Source organism: Scylla paramamosain, chromosome 11 (assembly GCF_035594125.1).
Source record: "Scylla paramamosain isolate STU-SP2022 chromosome 11, ASM3559412v1, whole genome shotgun sequence".
Lineage (NCBI taxonomy): Eukaryota > Metazoa > Arthropoda > Malacostraca > Decapoda > Portunidae > Scylla > Scylla paramamosain.
The window spans coordinates 22,278,904-22,306,148 of record NC_087161.1 but is presented as its reverse complement, the minus strand read 5'-3'; the positions used below and the strand labels follow the sequence as shown (position 1 = coordinate 22,306,148).

At 42.6% G+C, this 27,245-nt stretch overlaps 1 protein-coding gene across 1 annotated transcript; it reads right to left on the bottom strand.

Moving 5' to 3' along the window:
* Positions 1-11,342: 11,342 nt before the first annotated feature.
* LOC135104635 (uncharacterized) lies at positions 11,343-22,489 on the bottom strand. The gene is made up of 5 exons (XM_064012166.1): positions 22,399-22,489; positions 22,102-22,248; positions 19,196-19,299; positions 11,890-12,033; positions 11,343-11,681 (listed from the first exon to the last, which is right to left on the bottom strand). The coding sequence occupies exons 1-5, from the start codon at positions 22,487-22,489 to the stop codon at positions 11,343-11,345; spliced, it is 825 nt and encodes a 274-aa protein (XP_063868236.1).
* Between the last annotated feature and the right edge of the window lie 4,756 nt (positions 22,490-27,245).

The following is a 27,245-nucleotide window of genomic DNA, read 5'->3' as shown; positions in this document are numbered from 1 at the left end:
ATCAATTTGTACCTTGTAATTTTCTGTTGACCTACTGCCCAACTTCTTCAGTCGCTTTTCCGTACCTTTAAGTTTCATTAGTGCTACCCCAAAATTATTCGGCAAATGATGTGGATCTTTAATCCAAGGGTAATGTACAGTCCAGGTCTTCTCTTTCTCCTGATATTCAAGTCCACTGAGAATCAATTTCATTTCTTCTTCTTCCTTTACAGTTATGTGCGTCTCTCTATTGCAGTCTTTACAGTTAATGCAATTGGTACATTTGGGTCTACAATTTGTGCCTAGGTGATCCATTGCAAACAAATTATCTATATCCTCCTTAAAAGTTCTACAGATCTCCCCTTGAATTTCAAAAGTGTTAGATGTTAAGGACATGTGGTTTACTTGAGCCACATAGTGCTCTGTATATTCATTTTTGAGTTCTGGGTGCGATCCTCTGACACAATAGCCGAAGGGACCTTTCATGAGTTGCAATTTCCCTACAGTTTTAACAGTTGTAGGAATGATGTCACAACTGTCAGCACCAATCAAAAGATCAACTCTCCCATGAGGACGGAAAATATGCATTGACTGAGAAACTCCTAACTGAGAAAGAATTATGTCCATAGGGACTGGATTAACTTCTGAAGTGATTTCATCCATTCCTACACATTGTATTAAATATTGTTTACCTGTCTCATCTACAAGAGGCATTTTATACATTTTAGTGAATACAGTATCACTTACATTTCCAACTGTTTGTCATAGTGATGTTATATGGTGTGCCACATAATCCTAAGTCCCGTGCTTTGCGATGAGTCACCAAGCTACTTGTACTGCCGGGATCAAAAAGAGTTACTAATGAGTCATCTTTACAGTTAACTTGACCAATCATCAGCAAAGTACAACCATCTGACTTGTTGGTGTGAATATTAATATCATTTTGATAAAGCAAATAGTGAAGTCTCGGATGATGTGGCTTACCACAAACATTACCATTTCCTAACTTCATGTAGCAACTGCGTTTTTCCTGACAATCCTTAGAACTGTGTCCCATTGCCAAACAGTGAAAACAAACATGGTTCTTCCGTAAAACCTCCATCTTGTTTGAGGGTTCCAAATTATGAAATGTGTTACAGCGACTGATAGTGTGCGAATCAGAATTGTGATACCAACAAAAGTTGGGGTTTCCGTAGTTTTGTCTATGACGTCCAACCTGTGAACCCCCACTAGATAGTGTTTGAGTGAACTTCTGCATTATACTTTCCATGTTAGCCTGATGTTCTGCTTGTTGAAGTTGCAACTTTTGCAATGTTCTCATAATTTGACTGTCATCCTCTTTTACCTCTACACTATGAACAGTAGCCTTGGAATTATGTGACCTCTTACGAACATCTTTGTCTATATAATCAAGGACATTCTTTTCTTCCTTCAAATACTTTAACAACTCAGGAAAAGCATTTACTTTATTTGACAGATTTTGGTAGATCTTAGTCCACTCTCTTTTTTGTTGGGGTGGAAGTATTTTCTCAATTAAGCTTATCACAATTACAGTGGACATCTGTACTTCTAAATTATTTTTACTCATGTCAGTCCAGCACTTTTCTATGACTTCCACGGTTTCTACAAATTTACCAGTATTGCCTTCAGCAATTGGCTTTAATTCTTGCAGTTGGTTGATAACAGTATCTGTCAATCTAACTGGATCAGCATACCTTTGGTCAAGACGACGGAACATTTCCTTGTAATCATCATCTACTCCATGTACTACACTTAGCGCTTCACCTGATAAGCACTGTTTTAAGGCAAAGGCATTTTCCCCATAATTGACAGTCATTATTTTATCATAGTTGCTGCGAAATGTCTGGTATTGGCGTATGTCACCTTCAAATTTAGGAGGTTCTATTGGCTTCACCTTAACCTTAGTTGCACTATCTGTTAAGGCTGTCTCCTTTTCCTTTTTACATAGCTGTAATAAAGTCTCACAAGCACCTGTCTTCAACAATTCTGCCTGAACTATATACTGTTCTTCATTCTTAAGTTTTCCATTAAAGTCCTCCTCCTCTTGATCACTCTCACATAATGCGTCCATCACATCCTCGTGTCGTCTCTCGAGTTCCCGAAAAGCGTCCTTTACTTCCTCATAATAATCCTCAATAATGCTAGATGGCTTACCCTGCTTCACTTGCTCAGAGAGTAGGTTACACTTCCTAGTTAGCTTTCCACGGGCTGTCCCTCGTAGTCTCCGTCGGCGCTCAAGGTCCTCCGTCTTGGGCATGGTTGTGGGTGTTGTTGGAATGTAGCGTTAGGGCAATCCACAGGCGAGCAATGTGTTGCAACATTTATTGTAGCGTTCCAACCTGTGGGTCCAGGATAAATCAGCCCGATACCAAATCATGGTAAAATCATATGAGCGTAGAAACACTAAAAATACAAAAATAATCACTACATAACATGATCAGACCTTGAATAGTTCCCATGTACCTCATAGTATAATAAGTACAGAAATCACAAAAATATCTCTGCAGTTCACAATATGATAAACCTCCCAAACAATGGATAAATACCCTGTGTGACTCACATCATTATAAAGCTCAGAAAATCCTCATACATATCACTGTAAATCATAGCATGACAAAAATCACACAAATACACAATAACCATAACACTCACAACATTGCCAGCGTCAGTTGTGTTGAAAATACTATGGCGTGGAATCCCCAACAGCCGGATACGTCACTGGTGCTTTGATAATTGATAGGTAATCCACTGACGTCTCACTTTCATAACCCTACAAACCACAGACATGTCAATATCTCATTCCCTGATCATATGATTAGTATAATTTAATAAACACAATCATAGGCACTAATAACCCATGATTGATAACAAGTGGTACAGAAATAATGTTGAGCACATGAAGCAAATTGTAACTACTATGAAGATAACCCTGAACAATAATCATGTAAAGGTTATAACACTTACAGTCTATAGAACAGGAGGGGCGACCTTATTCCCGAGTCCTACGAGGGAGACCCGTAGCTAGCAAACCGTCTCCACTTGTCTCACTCTCCTGTCTGTCAGTGTCTATATCAGGCCGCGCGGGCCTCCACAACAACCGTGTGCCACTCCGCATAAACTATACTCTTTAACAAATCCATTGTAGTCTACTTATACAGTATTTTTATCACATCAAATATCAAATACACAATTTACGGACAAATACATACATAGTTGGTGTAAACTCGTTCAGCATACAATAAGAAGTATATTAAGAGAAATAAAACAAATAATATTGGAACCATACCACTGACGGGTAGCACGAACGTAAAATAAACTTAACTTAACATGCGCATAATCATGTTACAGTGGCCAAGTAACTAAAGAAGCAAGCAAGCAAATAAGAGAGAGAGAAAGAGAAAGAGAAGCACAAATTGAGTGAGTGAATGAGTAGCGAGTAACGAAAGAACGAAGCAAACAAGAGATGATAGCTGGGACCTTGAAAGTGAATGAGTGAATTCGTAAATATGTAAGTGCATTTATTTATAGATAGGATGTGATAGTAATGACAAACACGGTATAGCACTTTATTAGGAACAAATGTAATAAACCAACGGAATTTAGTGATAGTATAACAACGTAAGAAAACAAAGGAAGCTGCAAAGAGTCGCCAGGCCTACACGTGGCAGTCCTTGAATAAAACATGCTTACCAATTTCTACTTATTATCTTCGTCCACAAATTTGTCTAATCTTCACTTATCGAAAAAATACTAAATGAAGGAACAATATTTTATCTCCCTCCGTTTTATCCTTCTTGTTTTTCGCCATCAAATTCCACATCATTGTCTACCCTTAAATGTTCAATTCAAATTCCTCATATAGACATTGCCCAAGAAAGAGTATCTGAACTGAGGGAGAGTAACAGAGAACTCAGGGAATAGGGAACACGGCCTCCTCAACCATTGTGTTACTGCCTTGTAATATTAAAAACTTGACTTTTGCGCTAAATGAGATGGGTAAGGGGTTGGTGGTGGTGGTGGTGATACGGGGAATGAAAGGAATATATATCTAGAGAGGAACTGTTCGTGGATAAAGCATTAGAGAGAGATGAGAGAGAGAGAGAGAGAGAGAGAGAGAGAGAGAGAGAGAGAGGAGAGAGAGAGAGAGAGAGAGAGAGAGAGAGAGTTACCTTCGAAAATGTGAAAATCGAGAGTTTACGAAGGGCGGGAGGCTAATGGGAAGAGAAATGGAGAGTGGGGGGACGGACTAGAGAGAGAGAGAGAGAGAGAGAGAGAGAAGCAGTAGGCAAGCGGTGGTGACTCTCTGGCCGCCGTCAACATAAACACAAGTTGGGGGCGGCGTCTGATGAATATTCAGACGCGGGCACGGAGACTGTCGCTGGCCAACTGACCGGCCGATACTGATCACAGCCCTCTCCTTCCCTCCCTCCCTCTCACAACCCTCCATCCCTCCGTCACACACACACACACACATACACACACACACACATACGGTTTCTCACTGACTCCGCTATTTCGTATAAAAGTCACGAACAGAATTTAACGCCTAGAATAACCCTTTTCTCGCCCTCTTCCTCTAAAAAAATAAGTAGTAAAATTAAACGAAAACAATGGTTAGTATGAGATTTGCAGGAATTTTCAGTTGACTACTAACCCCCTCAAAAAAAAAAAAAGAAAAAAAAAAACGTAAGATTATACGAAAAAAAAATATATGATGCCACCAGTGATATATAAACTAACATCGGAATACTACAAAGTTTTCTACATTTATTTCGTTCACTGTCCGTGGTAAGAAGACTAAAGGGGAACAACGTATTGGCTTTGTGTGATTTGAAAAGGAAGTAAATGTGTAAGTGAATAAGTGAGTGAGTGAGTGAATAGATGTATTTTGTTCTTGTTGTTCAGTTCGAGGGTGATGCTTCTCTCGTTTCCTCCTCCTCCTCCTCCTCCTCCTCCTCCTCCTCCTCCTCCTCCTCCTCCTCCTCCTCCTCTTCCTCTTCCTAGCCGGCATCAGCCTCTAACTTGCATCGCGGACAAGGGGAGCAAGCTAGCGAGCAAGCGAGAGAGAGAGAGAGAGAGAGAGAGAGAGAGAGAGAGAGAGAGAGAGAGAGAGAGAGAGAAAGATTGGTTTGAAAAAAAAAAACTGACGATGGTACAATGAGAAAAAAAATAAAAGAGGGAAGAGAAAAAAGGAAGGGAAAGACTGTAAGACGAGAAGATACACCAATAGATAGGGAAAGAGAGAGAGAGAGAGAGAGAGAGAGAGAGAGAGAGAGAGAGAGAGAGAGAGAGAGAGATGCACGTGTAAGGGCCCGGCAAACTATTGAATATTCAGCACAGTTGTTTCTGTCGCCTCACCCCGCGCGTGTGTCTGGCTGAGTGGTGGTGGTGGTGGTAGTGGTGGTGATTGTGGTGGGGGTGGCAGGGGTGAAGTGGTGGGGTGATATTGATATTTGTAGTAGTAGATGAAGGAGAGGCTTGCCGTGTGTGTGTGTGTGTGTGTGTGTGTGTGTGTGTGTGTGTGTGTGTGTGTTTGTGAACGACAAGTGCTTAGTTGATATTGTTGGTAGAATACGGAATTTGAAGCAGTTGGAAAGAGCGTTACTTATTATTCAATGAGTTGCTGATAAATAAGCGCTAGGAATTATTTTTTTTTATATTGCATATCTTCTTGCTGAAAACAATAAAGGAAGTAAAACTCAAAAGCAATCCACAGTAAAAGTAATGAAAACAACAATACCACCACCACCACCACCACCACCACCAACAACAACAACAACAACAAAAACAATAATAATAATGAACATTTATAATAATCCTTGCAAAAAAGAAAGTCAGACAGAGAATGAGAAGGAGGAGGATGAGAAGGAGGACGAGGAGGAGGAACAGAAGGAGGAGGTGGGAGATTAAAACAACGTGCCGACTGGACAGGAGTAAGATAAACCAATGAATATTCTGATGAAGAGGCCTGAGGGAGAAGAAGAATGGAGAAGGGAGGAGAAGGGAGAAGCAGGGAGAGAAACGAAGGCTGGGAAGACATCATAAGATAATTGTTTGATGTCTAAAAGAAGTTCTGTAGAAAAGTAGAAAGGTAGCGAGGGAGGGGACTTAAGGGAAGGTGGGAGAGGAGGGAGAGTAGAGGAAGGGAGGGAATATAAAAATGGGTGATGAATAAGGAATGAGTGAGAATATGATGACCTGATACGTCTGGTTTGTTTGTCTGCTCTCTCTCTCTCTCTCTCTCTCTCTCTCTCTCTCTCTCCTCTCTCTCTCTCTCTCTCTCTCCTCTCTCTCTCTCTCTCTCTCTCTCTCTCTCTCAATACATTCTAAACTAAATTTCTTGCTTAATTCCACATATAAGATATTTTTTTCTATCATCTGGCTACGTTTCTTTCCTATTTAATATATTCCCCACCTCCATCATACATTCATTTGCATCTACTCCCTTCATTATGTATCATTGCATCACATACTTTGTATCATCAATGTCCCTTACTCCCTTCTCCTCCTCCTCCTCCTCCTTCCCTTCCTCATTATAAGCCGAGTATTATATTACACATTACACATTCACCTCATTTGGGTTTCCGGCCGCATATGTTGCCTTCATTCATTCATTATTTTCATGTGTTCACCCGCTACACTATCTCTGCTTACCCCTTGGCGGAGGTTATCTCACTTATTCACTGCTTCATGAATACTCCACCGTCATTGACATTCAGGCCAGGCTGTGGTAGGGGCTGTGTTTTTATCCTGCTTTACATTTTTAATAAAGTCTGATCAGGTGATGTCTCTCTGCTTATTCTGGTCGAGTCTCCCCCTTCAGCTGTCTGGAAGGGAAGAAGATTAGGCCACGTTTTGTTCTGGCTCGCTTTCTCTCTCTCTTTTTTCCCTGGTTTTCGTCTTGGTGTTTTTTTTTTTTTACATTTATGTTTTTTTTTTGGGTGTAGTATGTTTCTCTCTCTCTCTCTCTCTCTCTCCTCTCTCTCTCTCCTCTCTCTCTCTCTCTCTCTCTCTCTCTCTCTCTCTCTCTCTCTCTCTCTCTCTCTCTCTCTCTCTCTCTCTCTCTCTCTGTGTGTGTGTGTGTGTGTGTGTGTGTGTGTGTGTGTGTGTGTGTGTGTGTGTGTGTGTGTGTGTGTGTGTGTGTGTGTGTATGTATGTATGTGTAGCCGCTCGTGCGTGTGCTCGTTTGTCTGCGTGCGTGCGTGTGTGTGTTTTTGTGTGTGCGTGCATGCGTGCGTACTCCATAACATGCTTGGCTGGAGTCTACGTAAGAAGAAATCGTTTTACATTAAGAATCTGCACCGATATCATTACTTTTCCCTTTTAGCTCTTTCCTTTTTATGTCAATTATCATCTTTATCACTTTTCTTTTTTCCCTGTTTGTGACCTTTGACCTTAAACTCCTTCACCTTCCCTTATTCCCTTCATTTCTCAACCACCTTCCTCTGCCTCCTCCTCCTCCTCCTCCTCCTCCTCCTCTTCTTCCTGCTCCTCCTCAGCCTCCCAGAATCCCTCACGTACATTCAGAAGCAGGTATCCATCAGGGAGTCACCTGGAGAACGTAAATTCCCCTCATGCATATTCATACCTTCCTGGGGTGAGGGGACGAGGGGCGCGGGACCTCAAGGGAAGGGTCATGAGGAGAAGAAGGGGAGGGAAGAGGAGGAGGAGGAGGAGGACGAGAAGGAGGAGGAGGACGAGAAGGAGGAGGAGGAGGACGACGAGGAGGACAGTTGGCAAAGAAAGTGAAGTGCATAAAGGTGGATAGAAGAGGCGGGGGCAGCTTTAGATCGTGAAGAGATAAGGGAAGAAGAGTAAAAAATAAAGGTTTTGAGGGAAGAACTGGAATACGAAGAGGGAATTAGGGGATATTGTTGAAAAGGAAGATGAGAAGCAGATAGGAGACCAGGAGAAGGTAGGGAGAGGGGACCGAGAATAAACGAGAAGTGAGTGAAATGAGAGAGAGAGAGAGAGAGAGAGAGAGAGAGAGAGAGAGAGAGAGAGAGAGAGAGAGAGAGAGAGAGAGAGAGAGAGAGAGAGAGAGAGAGAGATTTTGAAGAAAGAAATAGAACAGGAAGAAGGTGTCTGGGGTAAAGATGAAAGGGAAAGATGGTGGAGTGGGGAGCGAGTATGCTAGAGGGAGAAGGAGGCATGGGAGGAAACGGGAAGACGTGGGAGTGAATAAGGAAAAGGGAGAATGGGTAGAAGCGAAGTAAACGGGGAATTTGGAAAGAACAGAGGCCACGCGAGGTCAAGATGGTGAAAGAAATAGTAGAGAGAAATAAAGAAAGGGACGTGTAGATTATAGGGAGGCAAGGAAGGAGAGAGGAGGGTCTTAGGGGTGGTAATGTAGGATGGGAGAGTGAGGGGAGAGAAGGGAGAACAGAGGGTAAGGGTCAAGGAGAGTGAGGAGAGTAAGGCTGTGGATGTTTTTTAAAGGGTGGCAGTGTGGTGGAGGTAGCAGAGATGGGAGAGAGAGGCTTACCTGTTGGAGATTGGGGGAGGTTCTTTCCTGATTAGAGGGGAGGGAGGGGAGGTGGGGGGGTGGCCAGGGTGAAGGAGCAATTAGAGGTCCTCTGTGGCCCTCCAGCAGAACCTTCAGAGATTAAGGAATGACCCTCAGCTTATGTATTTCACTTATTGATTTTTTTTTATTGATAACCCTTTCTTTATTTTGCGTTTTAAACAAGATTTTCTTGATCAGGGGAAGAGTTTCACTTAGTCTGATCTTTATTTGATACATTTTGCTTTTAAGTTAGATTTACGTGGTAAGAAATTGCATTTATTTCATTTCATTTTTCATCTAATACATCTTTTCTAATGCGAAAGAGTAAAAAAAACGCTGTCATAATGCTATTTGTGATAAGCTACACTCTAAAGTAAGAGATGCATGCTAGCAAAGGAGATAAAATAGAACCAGGAACGTAAGCAAGTAATAAATTTAGGAGGAAAATATATAAAAACAGGAATGTAAGCATATCATACATTCTCTCATACATTCTCCATAACTCCACGCCACGACCTGTTTTCTGGAATGTAAAATGTATGTGAAAGTTGGTAAGGAAATGGAAGAATCAGTCTGCCGTCAAGACTTCCCGGGATTCATATAAATTCTAACAGTTTCCTCCCCGCGTCGCCTGTTTCGCCTCGTCCAAGTCCCTCAATACTTTTATGATTTAATGGAAAAACTGAAATCGATGTCAGATGCGACTTGGAAGTAAGTCTTTGCTCTAAAAGTTTCTGATTGTTTGTATTACGAGCAGGAGATATATTGATTTTTAGTCTGTCCTTCTGTCTGTCCATCTTTCTATTTGCCTGTTTGCCTGTCAGTTGGTCTGTTTTATGCCCTTAGTATGTTGCCCGTGTATGGAGTCTCTCTCTCTCTCTCTCTCTCTCTCTCTCTCTCTCTCTCTCTCTCTCTCTCTCTCTCTCTCTCTCTCTCTCTCTCTCTCTCTCTCTCTCTCTCTCTCTCTCAGGCACGACCCACCACCAACTCCCTAACTTAATTCATCTTCATAACTTTCGTAATTTCTTTACCTTATGACTTTGGCAACTCCAGGGAAGCGACACGCATGAAGGAAGGATCAAGTAGCCCTTTGCTTCCCTTCATAAGTTCCTTCCCTTAGGACTTCCCTTCGTTTTCCCCTTCCCTTTGATTCATCCTTCCTTCCTTCCTTCCTTCGTTCCCTACTCATGTTAGTTTATCTTTATCCCTATATTCATTCCTACATTTCCCTTAACGCCTCCTCCTCCACCTCCTCTTCCTCCTCCTCCTCCTCCTCCTCCTCTTCCTCCTCCTCCTCCTCCTCCTCCTCCTCCTCCTCTTTCTCCTCACAACTTTTGAAAACTTGAATATTCAGCACAGCAGCAAGAAAGGAGGCACTGTAGTACGTACACTACATGGAATTACCTTAGTTCTGATGTGATGTGTGGCTTCTGCACTGGAGCTGAGTGAGTGCAGCGTACCTTGAAACACACACACACACACACACACACACACACACACACACACACACACACACACACACACACACAGTATTCTTATTTCTCCTCCTCCTCCTCCTCCTCCTCCTCCTCCTCCTCCTCCTCCTCCTCCTTCTCCTCCTCCTGGTCGATAATCAATACCTAGATTCTCTCCTTAACAAATGCATATTTTCCTCCTACAGACAATACCTTAAAAAAAAAAAATAACGCATAAAACTTTCTTCAGCCTCCCTTTTCCCCATTTCCTCCCTGTGTCTTTCTTCCCATAAGCCTCTATATCTTTCCTCAGCCTCCCTTTTTCCATTTCCTTCCTGTATCTTCCTTCTCTTAAGTCTCTATGTCTTTTTTCAGCCTCCCTTTTCCTCATCTGCTCCTTGCATCTTTTGTCTCTTCTCTCCCTGTGTCCCTTTTTTTTAGCCTCCCTCTCCCTCATTTCCTCCTTGAATATTCCTTCCTTTCACCCTCTTTACCTTCTCCCTAATTCCTCAACCTCATCATCTTCTTCCTCCCTCCATTCCATCTCATAATTTCTTTCCGTACCTTCAGTCAGTCCTATGCAGATAAACAGATTGGTGTATAGAAAGATGAAGTAGAATTCATAGCTCTTGATTAAGCTTGCTCTCCAGTAGTACTTTTCTCTTTTGTATGTTTGTTATATAGTTACGTAAGTGGCGGGATGGGAGAGGTGTAGGAAGGGGAAGGATATTGTAAAGACGGTGGGGGAAGGAGAAGGAGGAGGAGGAGGAGGAGGAGGACGAATACTATGCAGTGAATGAGTGTGTGTGTGTGTGTCTGTGTGTGTGTGAGAGAGAGAGAGAGAGAGAGAGAGAGAGAGAGAGAGAGAGAGAGAGAGAGAGAGAGAGAGAGAGAGAGAGAGAGAGAGAGACTAAGACCAAAAACCTGAACTGCATTATGTGTGGCACTGGGTCCTGAGCTGGTGCCTGAATCTTTCCCCCTCCCTTTCCCCCTCCCTATCCCTTCCCTTCCTCCATCCCTTCCATCCTTCCCCCTCCCTTGGCACCACTCTTAGGCCATGTGTCATTAAGATGGCTGGCGGGTAACGAGCGACGGCCGCGGCAACCGACCGAATCGATGCCATATTTTGGGCCTCCGGACGGCAACAGCGCCTGGCTTTTAAGCTTATGAAAGGCAGTCAGCCAGCAAATCCGACCGAGCTTTCATTCGGCTCTTTACAGATGCTGTTCTGCGCGCCGAGTCGGTAAATAACGCACCTATCACCTGGTATGGGGGTCTGGGTACTGGAGGGATGGGGACTGGGAACGGGGTGATAAAGGAATGCTGGGCTGAGGTTGGCAGTTCCTGGACTGAGGGTTGGGGTCTGTTTTAGAGTCTGTGGGCTATGGGCTGAAGGGGTTGGGATTCTTGGGATCTGGGGGCTGGGAGTCTTTGGGGTAGGGGCTGAGCTGGTGGCTGGTGGCTGGAGGCTGGGCGGCGTTGAGGTTTTTGGAGGTTGGACTGTGATGGGGAGGGTGAGGACTGGGAGTGGGGGTGTGGGATAAGGCTGAGTGCTGGCAGTGATGGGGAGGGTGAGGAGAGGGGAGGGATATTAGGGAGGGTTTGGGGAGGCTGTGGTAGGCTGAAGGAATGCTGAGGTGGGGAACTGATGGTGAAGCTGTGAAGAGGTTAGGGTAGGTTGTGAGGGAGCTCTGAGGAGGTTTGAGTGAGGCTATGTGGGACTATGAAAACAATATAAGTAGGTTGTAGGAGGTTGTGTGGAGAGTGAGAAGACGTTTTAGGGAAGCTGTGAGAATGATGGGTTGAAGCTGTGAGAGAATTTGTTAAAAGATTGAGATAGGCTGTAAAGGAAGCTGTTGTGAGGAGTCTGGAGAGAGATGAGGAAGGTGTGAGGAGACTGGTATAGGGCAAGAGGAAACCGTGAGGAACTTGGAGAGAGGCTGTGAGAGAAGCTATGAAGGGGCTGGGGGAAGCTGTGAGGGAAGCTGTAAGGCTGTAGGGACTTTGTGGGTGAAGCTGTGAAGGGACTGGAAAAATTGTGAGGAAGCTGGGGGAGGCTGGGAGGGAGACTTCCTGGAAAGAGGGAGAGAAAAAATGCTTACCTACCAAATTCTCTTCAACTTCTTTCCTCTTCTTCCTCTCTCTTTTCTTCCTTCTGTTCCTACCTGTTCTTCTGTTCTTTAGTTAATTTGCATTTTCTCATCTTGCTTCCATTTCTTTTCCTTCCGTGTCTGCTTTTCTCTGTTTTCCTTGTTTGTTTCCTTTTCTCCTTTTTTCTTGTCTTTTCTCCTTTCTCTTTCCCCTTTTACCCTTCTCACACCTATTCTCTCCCTTTATTTACTTTCCCCTCCTTTTTTTCTTTTCTAACCTCATTCAGCTTCCTTCTTCCTACATTCCAGCATCTTTCACTCTTTCCTGCAATCTTTGATCGTCCTCTTATTATTCCATCTTTTTTTTCATTCCTATCATCTTTTCCTCAATATTCCATCTTTTCATTCCTACCATCACTTCTTCCCCTCCTCCTCCTTCTCTTCCACCTGCACCCATCTTTTCATTCCTGCGTCTTCTTTCTTACCTTCATCTTTCCTTCCTCGCCTCCTTTTGCTTCTTCCCTCCCTCATTTACAGTCGGGGGAGGAAGACATGAAGGAGGAGAAGTCATATCAGCGCGGTTCACGTCTTTGCTTATTTGTTGTTGTGGTGCAAAAGGATCCACAAGATGAGTTTTCGTGTTGAATTAAAGGAGGGGGGACATTTTTTCATATATTTTTTTTTTCCTTTTATTCTTTTCCTCATACCTCATACATTTTTTTTTTTTCATATTTCGCTCGCTTTTGTAGATTGGACACACACACACACACACACACACACACACACACACACACACACACACACACACACACACACACCACACACACACTCACGACTCCCTTTATTTTAAACCCAATATCTTTTAATTAATCAATCTTGGTTATTTCTCTTACCTTACTCATGCTAGTTTACCTTTTCTTCCCTCCATTCTTCCTTCCTTTCTTTCTTCCTTCCTTTCTTCCTTCCTTCCTTCCTTACTTCCTTCCTTCCTTCGCTACTTTCTTCCTTCCCATTTCCCAATCCTTATCCCTTAAACCACAACGAGGCCACAAAACCTTCCAATCCACTCCCTTTTAAGCCACTTTCCTTGCACCCCTCTCGTCCCTCTCCACTCCTTCCCTTCCACCCCAATCTCCCATACCCCTAAACCTTCCCATTCCCAGCCCAGCCAACCACCTATATCCGTAACCCTAAGAAACATTAAATATTTTGTATCCCTTTCCTACCCCCCCAACACCCAACCTTTCCTCTCTCCCTCTCTCCCTCACCTCCCTCCTTCTCTCCCTCCCTCTGCTCGCAACACGTAAAGTTCCCTCGTCACATTTTCCCAGAATTTAGGGGAAAGGTATGTTTTCGGCTGGCTGGGCGCCCTTCCGCAGCGAGGAAAGCAAAGAATGCCCTGGTCTTCTCTCAGTTGTCGGGGGTATTGCCTGGCCGTGATCTGCCGGAGAGGAGGAATGGATGGATGGACGGATGAGTGGATGGATGACAGAGGGGTAAAGAAGCTGAAGAAAAGGTATATGTATGGATGGATGGATGGATGGGTGAGTGGATAACAGAGGAGTAAAGGAGGTGAGGAAAAGATATATGGATGGGAGAGATGGATGGATGAATGGATGACTAAAAGGAAAGAAAAGGAGAGAAAACAGTATATGGATGAAGGAGAAGGTATTACGTAGATAAGTAGAAGGAAAAAAGGGGGCAGAAAAAGAGGGCACTTACATAAAACAAAAAATAAATAAAAAATAAAAAAAAACATAGACAGACAAGGAAGAAGATGCAGAAATAAAAAGAATATATGAACAGAAGAAAAGATAGATTGGTATTTGGAGAGGCAGATAGACAGACAGACAGACAGACAGACAGACAGACAGAAGGGCAAGTATTTAGAAGAAAAAATAGAAATAATCGTTTATAGAGAAAGAGATGAGAGAGATGAGCATATAAACAAAGGGAGAGACAGATAGACAAACAGAGAAGCAGACAGGCGTATAGATAAGGAAGAAAATAATCAACACAAATAGGCAATAATATGAAAAGACAAAAAAACGTGTAAACAAAGACACATAGAAATGATAGAGAGATAGACATACAAACAAACAAAGAAACCGATAAGAAAGACTAGAAAAGAATGGCAGAAACAGAGACTAAATAAAAAAAGGCAGCTAGATATATAAGAAGAAAAGATAAGAGTAAAATATAAGGGTGGAGTGTACATACGTAGGTTGACAGAGAGGAGACAGCTGTACGGGAAATAAGACAGAAAAATATGTGGGTAGGACAGGAAGCTCAGAAATATGAAAGGAATTGGAGGGAAATAGAAGAAAACTGCGAATAAGTAGGATTGAGAGAGAGAGAGAGAGAGAGAGAGAGAGAGAGAGAGAGAGAGAGAGAGAGAGAGAGAGAGAGAGAGAGAGAGAAAGAGAGAGAGATGCCAGCGGTGTTTGGGGTCATTTGTCATAAGGTTCCGCTTACCACCTCATATCCGCCTCTCTCTCTTTCCTCTCCTTCCTCGTCTTCCTTCTCTTTTCCTTCCGCTTCTTTCTTCCTTCCTTATCGTCTCCTTCCCCCTGGACGTCAGCAGAGTTTCCCTTTTGCAAGTTTCATATATATTTTTTCGTTTTCTTTTTGCTTTTATTATTTTCTCGCTCCTTTCGCCCTTCCTCTTCCGCCTTCCCTTCCCTCATTTTCATTTTCATTCCTTTCTTTCTCATCCTTCTTGTCGTCTCTGTCCTTTTTTTCTTTCTCCTTCCTCCTCCTCCTCATCATCATCCTTCTTATTTCTTATTTTGATTTATTTTCTTTCTTTGTCATAGTTATCGTCTCCAACGTCGCCTTCATTTTTATCCTCCTCTTCTCTTTCTTATTTTCTTTCTTTCTTGTTTCCTTCTTTTGCTCTTCTTTCAGTTTTGATTTGTATTCTTCCTTTCTTTCTTCTTTCTTTCTTTCTTTCCTTCCTTCTTTTCTTTCTTTCTTGCCTTCTCCCTTTTTTTTTTACACTTTTTCTTTCCTCCTTTCCCTTCTTTCCTTTTTTCCTTGCTCTTCTTCCTTTAGTAATTGCACGGAACGAAAAAAAAAAAAAAGTTAATCTACTTATATTTAAATCTCGTCTTAGAAACCTGACTAGTGTTCTTTTCTCTCTCCTTCCGGGTTACATGAATGGAAGAATAGTATAAAACAGCGTTGTCATATTTCATTTACATATCAGGAAGTTTTTTTTTTTTTTTTTTTTTTTGTGTGTGTGTGTGTGTGTGTGTGTGGTGTGTGTGTGTGTGTGTGTGTGTGTGTGATGAAAAAGCAAACCGACGAATACAAGTAAGTGAATAAATGACTGAGTTAATAAAAAGTAAGAAAAAATAAATTAAAGACGAAAGAGGAACACCATCTGAAACATTTTTTTATTTTTTTTATTCACTGTTTCTTTATTTAACTCTTCCTTCCTCTTCATCCATTATATCACTCCCTCCAGAAGCACTCCTCTGATTTTCTTTCCCTGTCACCTTTTCTGCTTTCTCTCCATTCCTTTATTAACATTTTTTTCTTATTTCTTTTTCTTTTTTTATTTTTCTCCACTCTCACATCCATATTAATTTTTCCTTTTTGCATCTTTCTCCCCTCCATTCCTCTCTCCTCCATTATCTTTATTATCATTATCTCTCGTCTTCTCTTCCATTTCTTCGTTCTTTCATCTATGTTTCATCCATGTATATATATATATTTTTTTTATTATTTTCATGTCTGTGTATATATCATGGTTAACTTCTCTCTCTCTCCACTTACTCTCCTTTCCTCCACTTTTTCCTTCTTTGTTTTTTCCTCAACTCTTTCTTATCCCCAGTTGACCAATTTTCCCCTTAATCTATTACCCTCCCCTCTTTCTTTCCTCTTTTCACCTTTTTCTTCTCATTTCCTTCTTTCATTGACTCTTCACTTGCTCTCCTTTCTTGCACTGCCTCCTTCTTCGTTGCTTCTTTCTCACTTCTTCCTCACCTCTTCCCCCTCCTCCCAGATGGCCTATTTTTTCCTTAATCTCCTTTCTTATCTTTTCCTCTTTTTTCCTCTTTTTTCCCCTATTCTTGACCCTCCTATTCGCCTTCCTTTCATTCATCATCTTCCTTGCTTTATACTCTCTACGTCCTCATCCCCAGTTGACCTACTCTCCCCCTTATCTCCTTCCTTACCCTTCCTCTCTCTTCTGTTCACTTTTCTTCACCTCCTTTCCTTTACTCAACTTTCCACCATGTCCTCCTTTCTTACACCACCTCCTTCTTTGCTTTTTCCTCATATCTTCCTCATCCCTAGTTGGCCTACTCTCCTCTTGGTCACCGTCACTACCCTTCCTGCTTTCTTTCCCTCTTTTCACCTCTTCTTCACGTCGCTCCACCACACACGCTCTCCAAGCCTCCCTCCTGACGCCCAATATATCACGAGTGTCTGCCTATGTGACGGTCCGTGGGGTGATTATCTTGTTTTGGGGCCACGTGAAGAAGGGGAAGTAGGCCACGCTGCTCTTAACGCCTCTCTCTCTCTCTCTCTCTCTCTCTCCTCTCTCTCTCTCTCTCTCTCTCTCTCTCTCTGACCTTATCCTCTGTCAGGGTAAATGAATTAACAAACAACATCACTCCAATGTTCTTTTAGAGAGAGAGAGAGAGAGAGAGAGAGAGAGAGAGAGAGAGAGAGAGAGAGAGAGAGAGAGAGAGAGAGAGAGAGAGATGATTACCTATATTTCTGCCTTTTCATTCATTCATCTGAAAATTTTTCCCTCCATTAAGCAAAAAAAAAAAAGTGAATTAAATATAATGGAGGAGAAAAGTTGTGGGAAAAATAAGCTAAGAAAATAAAAAAAAGAAACATGTAAAAAATAAAAAATAAAAAAATACATAAATGACCCCTCTTTATCAATATCTCAACTCACAAAACCTCATCTTCTCCTCCTCTTCCTCTTTCAATCTATCTACTATCTATCTCCAGCAGTATTCAATCCTTTAAATTTATTCCCTCACCCCACCCCTCTCTCTCTCTCTCTCTCTCTCTCTCTCTCTCTCTCTCTCTCTCTCTCCTCTCTCTCCTCTCTCTCTCTCTCTCTCACCCTCTCCCTCTCCCTCTCCCTCTCCCTCTCCCTCTCTTTTCTAATCTTATAATTTATGGATGATTCAAATGGAAGTGTTTAACCCCCAAGGCTGCAGGAGGAAGGCTATGGACACCAGTTAATTGGGTGTAGTGGCCGTGAGCCGCTTTAATTAAGGTGTGTCGCTCAGGTGAAATTGAAGGCGTGGGTCAATTTTTTAAGCTGCCCAACTTTGAGGCGTTTTGCTTGCAGATTTGTGGAGGCGTGTGAGTGAGAGTTCAAAGGAAGGAGGGCGGGGTCACTTTGGGTCGCCTTTAAGAGAGAGAGAGAGAGAGAGAGAGAGAGAGAGAGAGAGAGAGAGAGAGAGGAGGAGAGAGAGAGAGAGAGAGAGAGAGAGAGAGAGAGAGAGAGAGAGAGAGGGAGGAATGGATTAATTAATGATTGAGAGAATGGAGAGCAGTTGTTAAGAGAGAGGAAACACAGAAGGATAAATACGGAGAGAGAGAGAGAGAGAGAGAGAGAGAGAGAGAGAGAGAGAGAGAGAGAGAGAGAGAGAGAGAGAGAGAGAGAGAGAGAGAGAGAGAGAGAGAGAGAGAGAGAGTGTGTGTGTGTGTGTGTGTGTAGTAAGCAGGAAATATAAAGAATGTATACATGGAAAAAAAAATACAAAGAAGATTATAAGCAACATAACACTAATTGTAATTGTTCCAGAAGAAAAAATGAACTTGTTAATTATAATCGCTCTTGTAAAGTAAAAAGAAAGTAAGCTCAGTCGTCTGGTCTGCAAATTTTGTAGGTAATTAATTAAATTCCTTAGAGTTTTTTTTTTTTTTTTTAAGAAGAGTGCTAGGGAAGGTTACTACAGGGTGGGGCAGAAGTGTGTTGTAGTAATTCAAGGGTGTAGCGGAGGGAGACGACGTACAGGGTGTGGCGTGAAGGACGAAGTAAGACAAGTGTGAGGTTAGAGGGCGGTGCAAAATTTGTGGTGATCGGGTTTAATTCACTCCATACACTGATTTCTTTGTCTAGTTAAACCCGATTAACGTAACTGTTTTATGGAGTATTTTGTTTGTTAGTGAAATTTTAAACTAGCAGCAGCAATAGTAGTAGTAATAGTAGTAGTAGTAGTAGTAGTAGTAGTAGTGGTACCATTAACAAGAACAACAACAACAACAACAATAACAACAACAAGAGAATAACAATATCAAAAGCAATAACAAACTTCAATACTTGATGTGGTGATTTTAACACACACACACACACACACACACACACCACACACACACACACACACACACACACACACACACACACGGATAGGCCTTAATATTTCGTAGGAACAACGGGCGCCTCCCAGCCTTAGGGGAAGAGGAGGAGGAGGAGGAGGAGGAGGAGGAGGAGGAGGAGGATAAGAGTAAGACGAAGATGAGGAGGAGGAGGAGGAGGAGGAGGCAGGAAGGGAGGGCGGGTGGTGAAGATGAAAATAATGGGAGCTAAGGAGGCGTGGCATGCTAATGAAGAGATGCCTTGCGCCCTCGCCTCTTTTCTTCATCTTTTCTCTCCATCCTCACCCTGAGCGCCTTGAGAGGCCGTCGGGTGCTTCACGTCCTTCACAACAGATCTTGAAGGGAGAGTGTTGTTCCTGAAGAGGCCACGTCCATAGGTGTCTCGTATTTTGCAGTTCACTCTCTTTTTATTCTTGCTTTTTTTTTGTTATTTTCTTTTTACTCATAGTCGTTTTTCTTTTTATTTTCCGTTCTTCTTGTTTTTTTTTTTTCTTTTTGTGTTCATGTTCTCATCCTTATTTTTTGTTGTCTTTTTTCGTCTTGAGAATGTGGGAGGGGCGGCGAGGCGAGGCAGAGCAGAATAAGATGGTTCATTGAAGCGAGGGTTTATTAACAAGCGAGGCGGTGGCTGGGAGGGTCAGGGCGATGATGGGATGAAGTACGGACGCCGTGCACTCCAAGGGGAAGGCAGACATGCACAAAAAGGTCTCATTCAGAGGCAGCTGCCGCCCCGCCGCGCCCCGCCCCGCAGTATGCCGGGCAGGGCAGGGGGGTTGCTGTCTGCTACCTACAGGACGCTGGATGGCGGGCGGCGCGGCCTTGTTGAGCATAATAGGAGATGAGCGAGATGGTGACGATATCGCTGATGATGAGATGAACTGACAGTCTGGCAAAGCTGGTGAATTAAAACCACATGCCGCTATCTGATGTGCCGCTAATGCCCCGTGAGGAGGCGCGGCCGCCCTTCCCCGCCGACTGATTCTTACAGACATTTTTTGTTGTCTGCTGATCGGAATCGATGACTCATTGTGTGTAAACGTTACACTACACTTTCTCAAGTGTTTATGCTTTGCAAGGTAGACGTGTGTGTGTGTGTGTGTGTGTGTGTGTGTGTGTGTGTGTGTGTGTGTGTGTGTGTAAGCGCGCGAGCGGTCGCTTATATATATATATATATATATATATATATATATACGAGTATATATATATATATATATATATATATATATATATATATATATAATATATATATATATATATATATATATATATATATATATATATATATATATATATATATATATATATATATATATATATATAGTGGACATGAAGGAATATCGTGTTTTTTGTTTCGTTCCCTGGTCTCCCTCGGTTAGGTTCTCGCTGTTGTCAATTCCAGGTTTAAAACTTTCTCTTCTTTAAAAACTGAGATGCCCGACACATGTACGAGGTTTTCAATCTTCTGCAAGTCCAGCGAATGTTTTCATCATTTTTTTCAGTTTTATGTTTCCCACTCCTTTCTCTGAATCCCCATCCCTCCCTCCCTCCCTCTCTTCCTGGAGGTCACATGTGCCTAGTAACACCATGCTAAGCTCTCTTAAATCACTAATACCCACACTCGCGCCTCCCTCCCCCCCCTCCTCTGCCTGCCTTGGTCCCTCTTTCCATAATCAGCTCCTGTCCCATTGATGTCAGCTTTGCTGGGTCTCTTCGCCCCTTTCCGTCTCTCTCTCTCTCTCTCTCTCTCTCTCTCTCTCTCTCTCTCTCTCTCTCTCTCTCTCTCTCTCTCTCTCTCTCTCTCTCTCTCGTCCAGGTACCTCCGGAATTTGTTCTCGCAGGTAAAACAAAGGTAAAAGGCAGAGCCAGGTAAAGCCATCTTAACAAAACGGGCCGCCGGTCTTAACCCTTTGTGAGCTTAAGCACCACTCCCTTACTTCATCAGTGTGCCGGGTGAGAGAGAGAGAGAGAGAGAGAGAGAGAGAGAGAGAGAGGAGAGGAGAGAGAGAGAGAGAGAGAGAGAGAGAGAGAGAGAGGAGAGAGAATGATGATGCTATACAAATATTATTTTATGCAGTGATAGATAAGATGGATCTATTTACCTTCAATAATAGTAGAAACTAAATGTACGTATGTGTGTTTTGTGTAAGATTGATTAATTTTGCCATTTTATCTACTGGTGTGAGAGAGGACACAAGGAAGCTGTGAGTGACGAATGAAGGATTAAACGTACTTTTACTTCATTGTCTTGGGGTAATATCATAAATCACTTTAATCTTTCTAAAATACTAGATACTCCTTGTTTTATCTACTCTCTCTCTCTCTCTCTCTCTCTCTCTCTCTCTCTCTCTCTCCTCTCTCCTCTCTCTCTCTCTCTCTCTCTCTCCTGTTTTCCTCTTTCTTTCCTGTTTTCCACTTCCTTTCCTCTTTCTTTCCTCTCTTCCACATCCTCTCCCCTTTCTTTCCTCTCTTCCATCTCCTCTCCCCTTTCTTTCCCCTCTCTCACTTGCTCTCGATACCATTCTCTTCCTGCCCTTCATAAACTTAGATCCAAAACTTTTTTTCCTTTTTCTTCCTCCAATTTTTTTCCCCAACAGGCGATACCCTCCACCACCAGCACTAGCTTTTATTATTTTTTCCCTCCTTATAGGCCGTAGATCGGAGGTGGAGGGGAGGCGCCGCGCCATTCCCAGCCGGCTTACGTAAAAAAAAGCCGCAATAAAAAAAACGGTGGAAAAAGGGGTCGTTCTGGTTAAGTGGCTTTTAAACATACACCGCCAAATGCTGCGCCGTGTTCTTAGTAGTGGCGGCGGAGCGGGTGAATTCAGGGGTCATATTACAGCGTATTATAGACGGGACCATCTGTTTTGTGCTAGGGTGCTGGGGAGAGAGAGAGAGAGAGAGAGAGAGAGAGAGAGAGAGAGGAGAGAGAGAGAGAGAGAGGAGAGAGTGTGAGAGAGGTTCAACTTGTTGCCCCTTCCAAGGTAAAGGTGTGTTAGTAAGTACTTTTTATTTTTTTGTTTTACTTCAGTTGATATTCGCAGTGGACTGAAGAAAGTGAATTTTGATAGATAAGAGAACATTTTATTCTACAGAAATATAATCACTTTCTATAATGCCCATTGTAAAAGCATCGTTCTTCTCGAAATATTGATATAAAAAAAGTTTAACTTCGATTGCTATACTAACCAATTAACAGTCTGAGAATAAATTACCAGACGTATTAAAGATACTAAATGTAATTTATGCGTGGTTTACAGTTTTCCCGGTAACCAGATACGTATAATGCAGTTTCGAAAGGCAGATGGTAAAGGTAATATAAAACTGCTGTAAATCCAGAAGAGCGTTATTTGCCTCATGGTTTTTGTTTTCCTCACTCGTGTTAGTTTTTCCGTGGATGTTGTTTCCCCTGTATTTGACTCGCTGTCAGCTTTCTTACGGCGCTGGGATGACAAGGCTTTGTGGCTGTCTGTCTTCCGCGCTGTTTTCTCCTCTCTTATCGCTGTTATGAGTTTCACTCTGAAATTTCTCTGTAGCTGATGTGGCAAGAATTTTCAGATGCTTTATAATTACATTTTTCTTAGTTCAACCTTGCTGGGTTTTGGCGATGGATTTGGCGATGGATCCTCCCTCTTTTTTTCACTTCAAAATTGTCGTCGTTGGGTTCGTTAAAAGCTTTAGCGATACAGTTAATACTGACTGTGTTCGGATGCAGACGAGAGAATCTGTGGGGTCACGATTTCACTACTGGACAAGTGGTCAGGGTAACACTGCCATTCACGAATAAGGGGAGGCCTGCCAGGCTCCGGCATATCATGCTCGCCACCACGCTCCTGCCGCCCTGATGCTGGTAGCATGGGGCATCACGCTAACGTGAGTCTTTACTGCTGCCGACCGTCCACTGCTTAACAGTTTTGTTTCGCTTCTTATTCTCGAAGTCAGCCAATCACTGTTATGCATCCCCGCCTGGCTGGCAACGATCCAAAATACTGGTCACCGCTGCCATCCAGAGGCGTCTGCCGGGCACCACATGCAGGGTATAGGAGCAGCGAGAGTTGAACCCCTTGATGCCAGTATTCTAACGACATGAGGTCGAGGGTGTCCTTAACGTTAACTGCGGAGTGTCTTTCTTGAGAAGAGGTTGCTGTTACTTCACTGATTCTCCTTACATCCTTAGTACGAAGGTGCCGTCGTTACTTCTGGCAGTCGCCTCACCTGCGGGGCAGCTGTCGTCTCTCGGGAGTGGACGGGTCTACAAAGAAAATTTTCGCTGTAAAGAGGCAATGTGGAGATTGAGATTGATTTTGACCACTCTCGTGGCATCTGAATTCCTTCTAAAAGACTACTTATTATTAGAATCTAATGACATATTTGCCACCAACTGGATCCTGAAGATTGAGTGGTTCCTGGCGGAAGGTGAAGGGGAGGCATTAAAAGGGTCAGGGAAGATGCTTTCTTTATCATTGCTGATGAATGTGGTGTCCTGTGGAGGCGGTGGTGGTGGTGGAGTTGGTATGAAGACCACCAGTGTTACCTCATCTTCAGTAATCCGTCCAAACTTTGATTTACGGATGCGGATAATGCCGGTTTTCATCACTCTCGTCGAGCCTTGCACAATGATTCCAATTTTCCCCCCGACGGGCGTATTTCACCGAGTTTGATGAAAGATGAGGCCACGAGATGCTGCTGCTGCTGCTATCTATCTTTCCTCATTCTTCAAGCTTCTTCATTCCCACAGGCCTTTGCATCATCCCTTACATTATTCTTCTTCCCCTCCTCTCCCTCCTCCTACTCCTCCTCCTCTTACGCTTCCTTTACTGAAAAACTAATTTGATTCCAGGAAGGATTTTTGAGAGAACCCGAAATTTTGTTCCTATGCCGCTTTTAGGTATGAATAAATATTTTTTTCGAAAATTTTTATAAGAGCATGAATTTTGTAATTATAATGCTACTATACTAAATGTTACAACCTCTAGTACTACTATTGTTAACTTTCACCATTGACTTCTCTTTTTGCCTCTTCTTCCTCTTCTTCCTCCTCCTCCTCTTCCTCCTCCTCCCGCTTTGCTATCCAGTCTCTTCTACTAGTAGTTAGTGTGGGATAGTTATACAAACAACGGAGTTAGGATTTCAAGGTCTACTGCTGTTTGTCTTCCTTTTTTTATTTGTACTCGTATTCTTTTCCATTTGTATTTCTTGTCCTCCTCCTTTATTTTTTTTTCCCCATTTAACTATATTACGCTTGCCACCTTGCCACACACTCAAAATCTTACTCCCCTTATGAACACACCTATCCCTACTCACCCCTCATCCCCCATACTCCTCTCATCTTTCCCTCTCCCTTCACAATCCCATCCACACAACACTTTTTTCACCCCTCACCTTCTTTCCTCTCCCCTGTCCTCTCCCATTCTCCCTCCCCTCTTTAACTCCTGACCCCTATAGCGTCCCCTCATTTCCAGTCGGGATTAACACGTCACCAGGCAGGTCGAGAATCCCCTCACGACCAGAAATCTCCGTCCGTGGGCGTCGCCTCTCATTTCCCCTCTTTCCCCTCAGCCGTGATTAATCCTGTGTTGATAATCCCGTCTATGCGGATTAGAGGAGGAGAGGGAGACAGGAGGGCAAAGGGAGGGGAGGAGAGAGGAGAGGGAGACAGAAGGAGCAAGGTAGGGGAGGGGAAAGGGAGGCAGGAGGGCCAAAGGGAAGGGAGAGAGAGACACAGGAGAGATCAGTGAGGATGGGAGGAAGGGAAGGGGAGTAAAAAAAAAAAAAACATTGGATTTCTTTTTTTTGGGCGGGAAAGGGGAAAAGAATGACAAAGTGGATGGGAGAATAAAAAAGAAAGTGGAGAAATTTTTCAAAGTAACGAAAGGTTTGTCATAAAAGATGTAAAGAGGAATAGGAAATGAAGGCAAGAATGCATGGAACAAAAAAAAAAAAAGAAAACTGAAAAAGTGACTTAAAAAATCCATACAGGCAGGAAAAAAGGAAAAAAAAATATTTGACATGAAGAAATACTCGTGAAAAAAGCTAACAGGAAGATAGATAGATAGATATATGAGAGAGAGAGAGAGAGAGAGAGAGAGAGAGAGAGAGAGAGAGAGAGAGAGAGAGAGAGAGAGGTCACACACACATACAAAAACAAGACAAAGACAAACAAAAACAAACAGAGAAAAAAAGATCATTATGACAAACAGCAAAAGAGCGATAACAGTAAACAAGATGGACGGGACGGCATGGAGGGAATAAGGAATAATCAGTAATAATCCGGCGAAATTCTTGTCCAGTGTCGGGGATCAATGGATTACAGTAATGCATCCGGGATTACACGCGATTACATTGTCCCTGGGTGCTGCCAAACGCACGTGGAGGCGCCCAGTAATTATATATCACTGGGCATCACTCACCCATTTGTTATTTATCGGTGGAGGGATTACAGAGAGAGAGAGAGAGAGAGAGAGAGAGAGAGAGAGAGAGAGAGAGAGAGAGAGAGAGAGGATGCAGTAGATGCGATGAACTCTTTTCTACTCTCTCTCTCTCTCTCTCTCTCTCTCTCTCTCTCTCTCTCTCTCTCTCTCTCTCTCTCTCTCTCTCTCTCTCCGGAAACAAGATACGTTGCTCTAAACTATTCAAAGATGCAATAAAGTATGCCTTTTTTAATGTAGTAAGTCACTGGAGAGAGAGAGAGAGAGAGAGAGAGAGAGAGAGAGAGAGAGAGAGAGAGAGAGAGAGAGAGAGAGAGAGAGAGAGAGAGAGAGAGAGAGAGAGAGACTAAATGTTTAAGTTTATAATATAAAAAAAAATATATAATATAAAAAAAAATACAAAACTCTCTTAGAACTTCATCAATCAGTCAATAAAGAAACAAATAATAGAAGAAGATGAAAATGTTAGTCTATACATTCTCTCTCTCTCTCTCTCTCTCTCTCTCTCTCTCTCTCTCTCTCTCTCTCTCTCTCTCTCTCTCTCTCTCTCTCACCCTGAAGGCATTTGTTTTTCCTAATCATTTGCCACAATTTCCTGACGCCCCCTCCATCGTGTGGCGGTACATTCAGCTCCCTAATTTCATGGGTCACCGAGCACCTTCTTTAAGCCCATCGCCCATCTCACTCGCCCAGCCTGGAGTGAGGGAGAATTAAGGGATCTCCAGCCTTACTTTATGTGCCTACAGGTGGTGGCGCAGTGACTATACTAAACCTCGTGGACTTTACTATGCTTTCCTATCTCTCCTTTGTGTTACTGTGCGTGAATGTGTGTATGTGTGCTGTCTTCATTCTTCTTTCTGTCTCTTGTTCTTTTTCTTTTTTTCTTTTTGCCTGTTTTTTTTTTTTTTTGTGTGTGTGTTCGCTGCTTATCGTTTATGTTTTCTCCTGCTTCATTCTTCTCCTATTCTTCCTTTTTTTCTTGCTCCTGTTTGTCTCATTATTTGTGTTCTCTCCTTCTTCACTCTGCTATCTATCCTTCCTTGTTCTTTCCTGCTCCTCCTTGTGCTTTCCTGTCGTTGTGTTTTTTATTACTTTTTTTCATGTGTTTCTTTCCTATTTTCCTGTTCATCATCTTCTTTCCTATTCTTAACATTCTCTCATCTTTCCGTATGCAGTTACTTTATTTTTCTTCCTATTCTCTACTTTTTTGTATGCATTTTCCTTCTTCACCATTCTTTCTTATTCTTTGTAATTATTTTCCTTTTCTTTTCTTCTCTGCTTCATATTTTTCCCTTTTATTCTTCAGTTGAGTTCTTATCTTTATTATAGCATCCCTCCTTGCCCTTCCGCCGCCACGCTCCTCTCTCTCTCTCTCTCTCTCTCTCTCTCTCTCTCTCTCTCTCTCTCTCTCTCTCTCTCTCTCTCTCTCTCTCTCTCTCTCTCAGCATCCCTCCTTGCCCTTCCGCCGCCACGCTCCCACTCTCTCTCTCTCTCTCTCTCTCTCTCTCTCTCTCTCTCTCTCTCTCTCTCTCTCTCTCTCTCTCTCTCTCTCTCTCTCTCTCTCTCTCTCTCTCTCTCAGTAGTCGAGTGAGTGAGGTAGATCTTTGTGTGTGTGTGTGTGTGTGTGATATTTATTGCTTTTTGTAGAAGGTAATGGAAATAAACGTGATAATTATGGACGGAACGTGAGTCATTTTCTCAAGTCCCGGGGTCGGCAAAGGTCAAATGGATGAATTACGACTAATATTCGCGTATCTCTCGTGAAAAGTTGCCAGTGATTTCCCTTCATTAATTGCTGTCATGCTTTATTTACGCCCTGTACTCAGTTTTTTTTTTTTGTACATCATTATCATCACCACCATCATCATCATCATATCATCATCATCATCATCATCATCATTATCATCAATGTAGAATTCTCATTACTCTTGCCTTTCTCTTCATCACTTTTTTTCTAGTCTTTACCATATTCGTCATGTATTCCCAGCAGAAGCACATTGTAATTATAATAAAAGAAAGTGAGAAATTCTTTATCTGTTTCATATTAAGCACTGTAATAATTCATATTTTCTCTCCATCACATTTTACCTTCTTTTTGTGTTCGTTATTTATTCACAGCACAAGGATATTTATATGAAAGAAGATAAGAAATTCGTTATCTATTTCATATAGACTACTGTATTAATTCGCTTTTTTTAATTCACAACTCCATTATTTTTAAAAAATATCTCCCTGGAAAATTAAGTATACTAACCTCCTAATACCAGAGAGAGAGAGAGAGAGAGAGAGAGAGAGAGAGAGAGAGAGAGAGAGAGAGAGAGAGAGAGAGAGAGAGAGAGAGAGAGAACTGTGAGCTAGATTAATGGCGTCGATGTTCTGGGCCCAATTTGCAGCCTCCCAGCCTGGTCATGACAAT

Coding starts and splice junctions, on each gene's coding strand:
- LOC135104635 (XM_064012166.1), bottom strand. CDS start 22,489: ATGTCGTTAGAATACTGGCATCAAGGGGTTCAACTCTCGCTGCTCCTA. Junction 22,249..22,398: donor GACGCCTCTGGATGGCAGCG/GTGACCAGTATT, acceptor CCATGCTACCAG/CATCAGGGCGGCAGGAGCGT. Junction 11,682..11,889: donor CTCTCACAGCCTCTCTCCAA/GTTCCTCACGGT, acceptor TTGTTTTCATAG/TCCCACATAGCCTCACTCAA.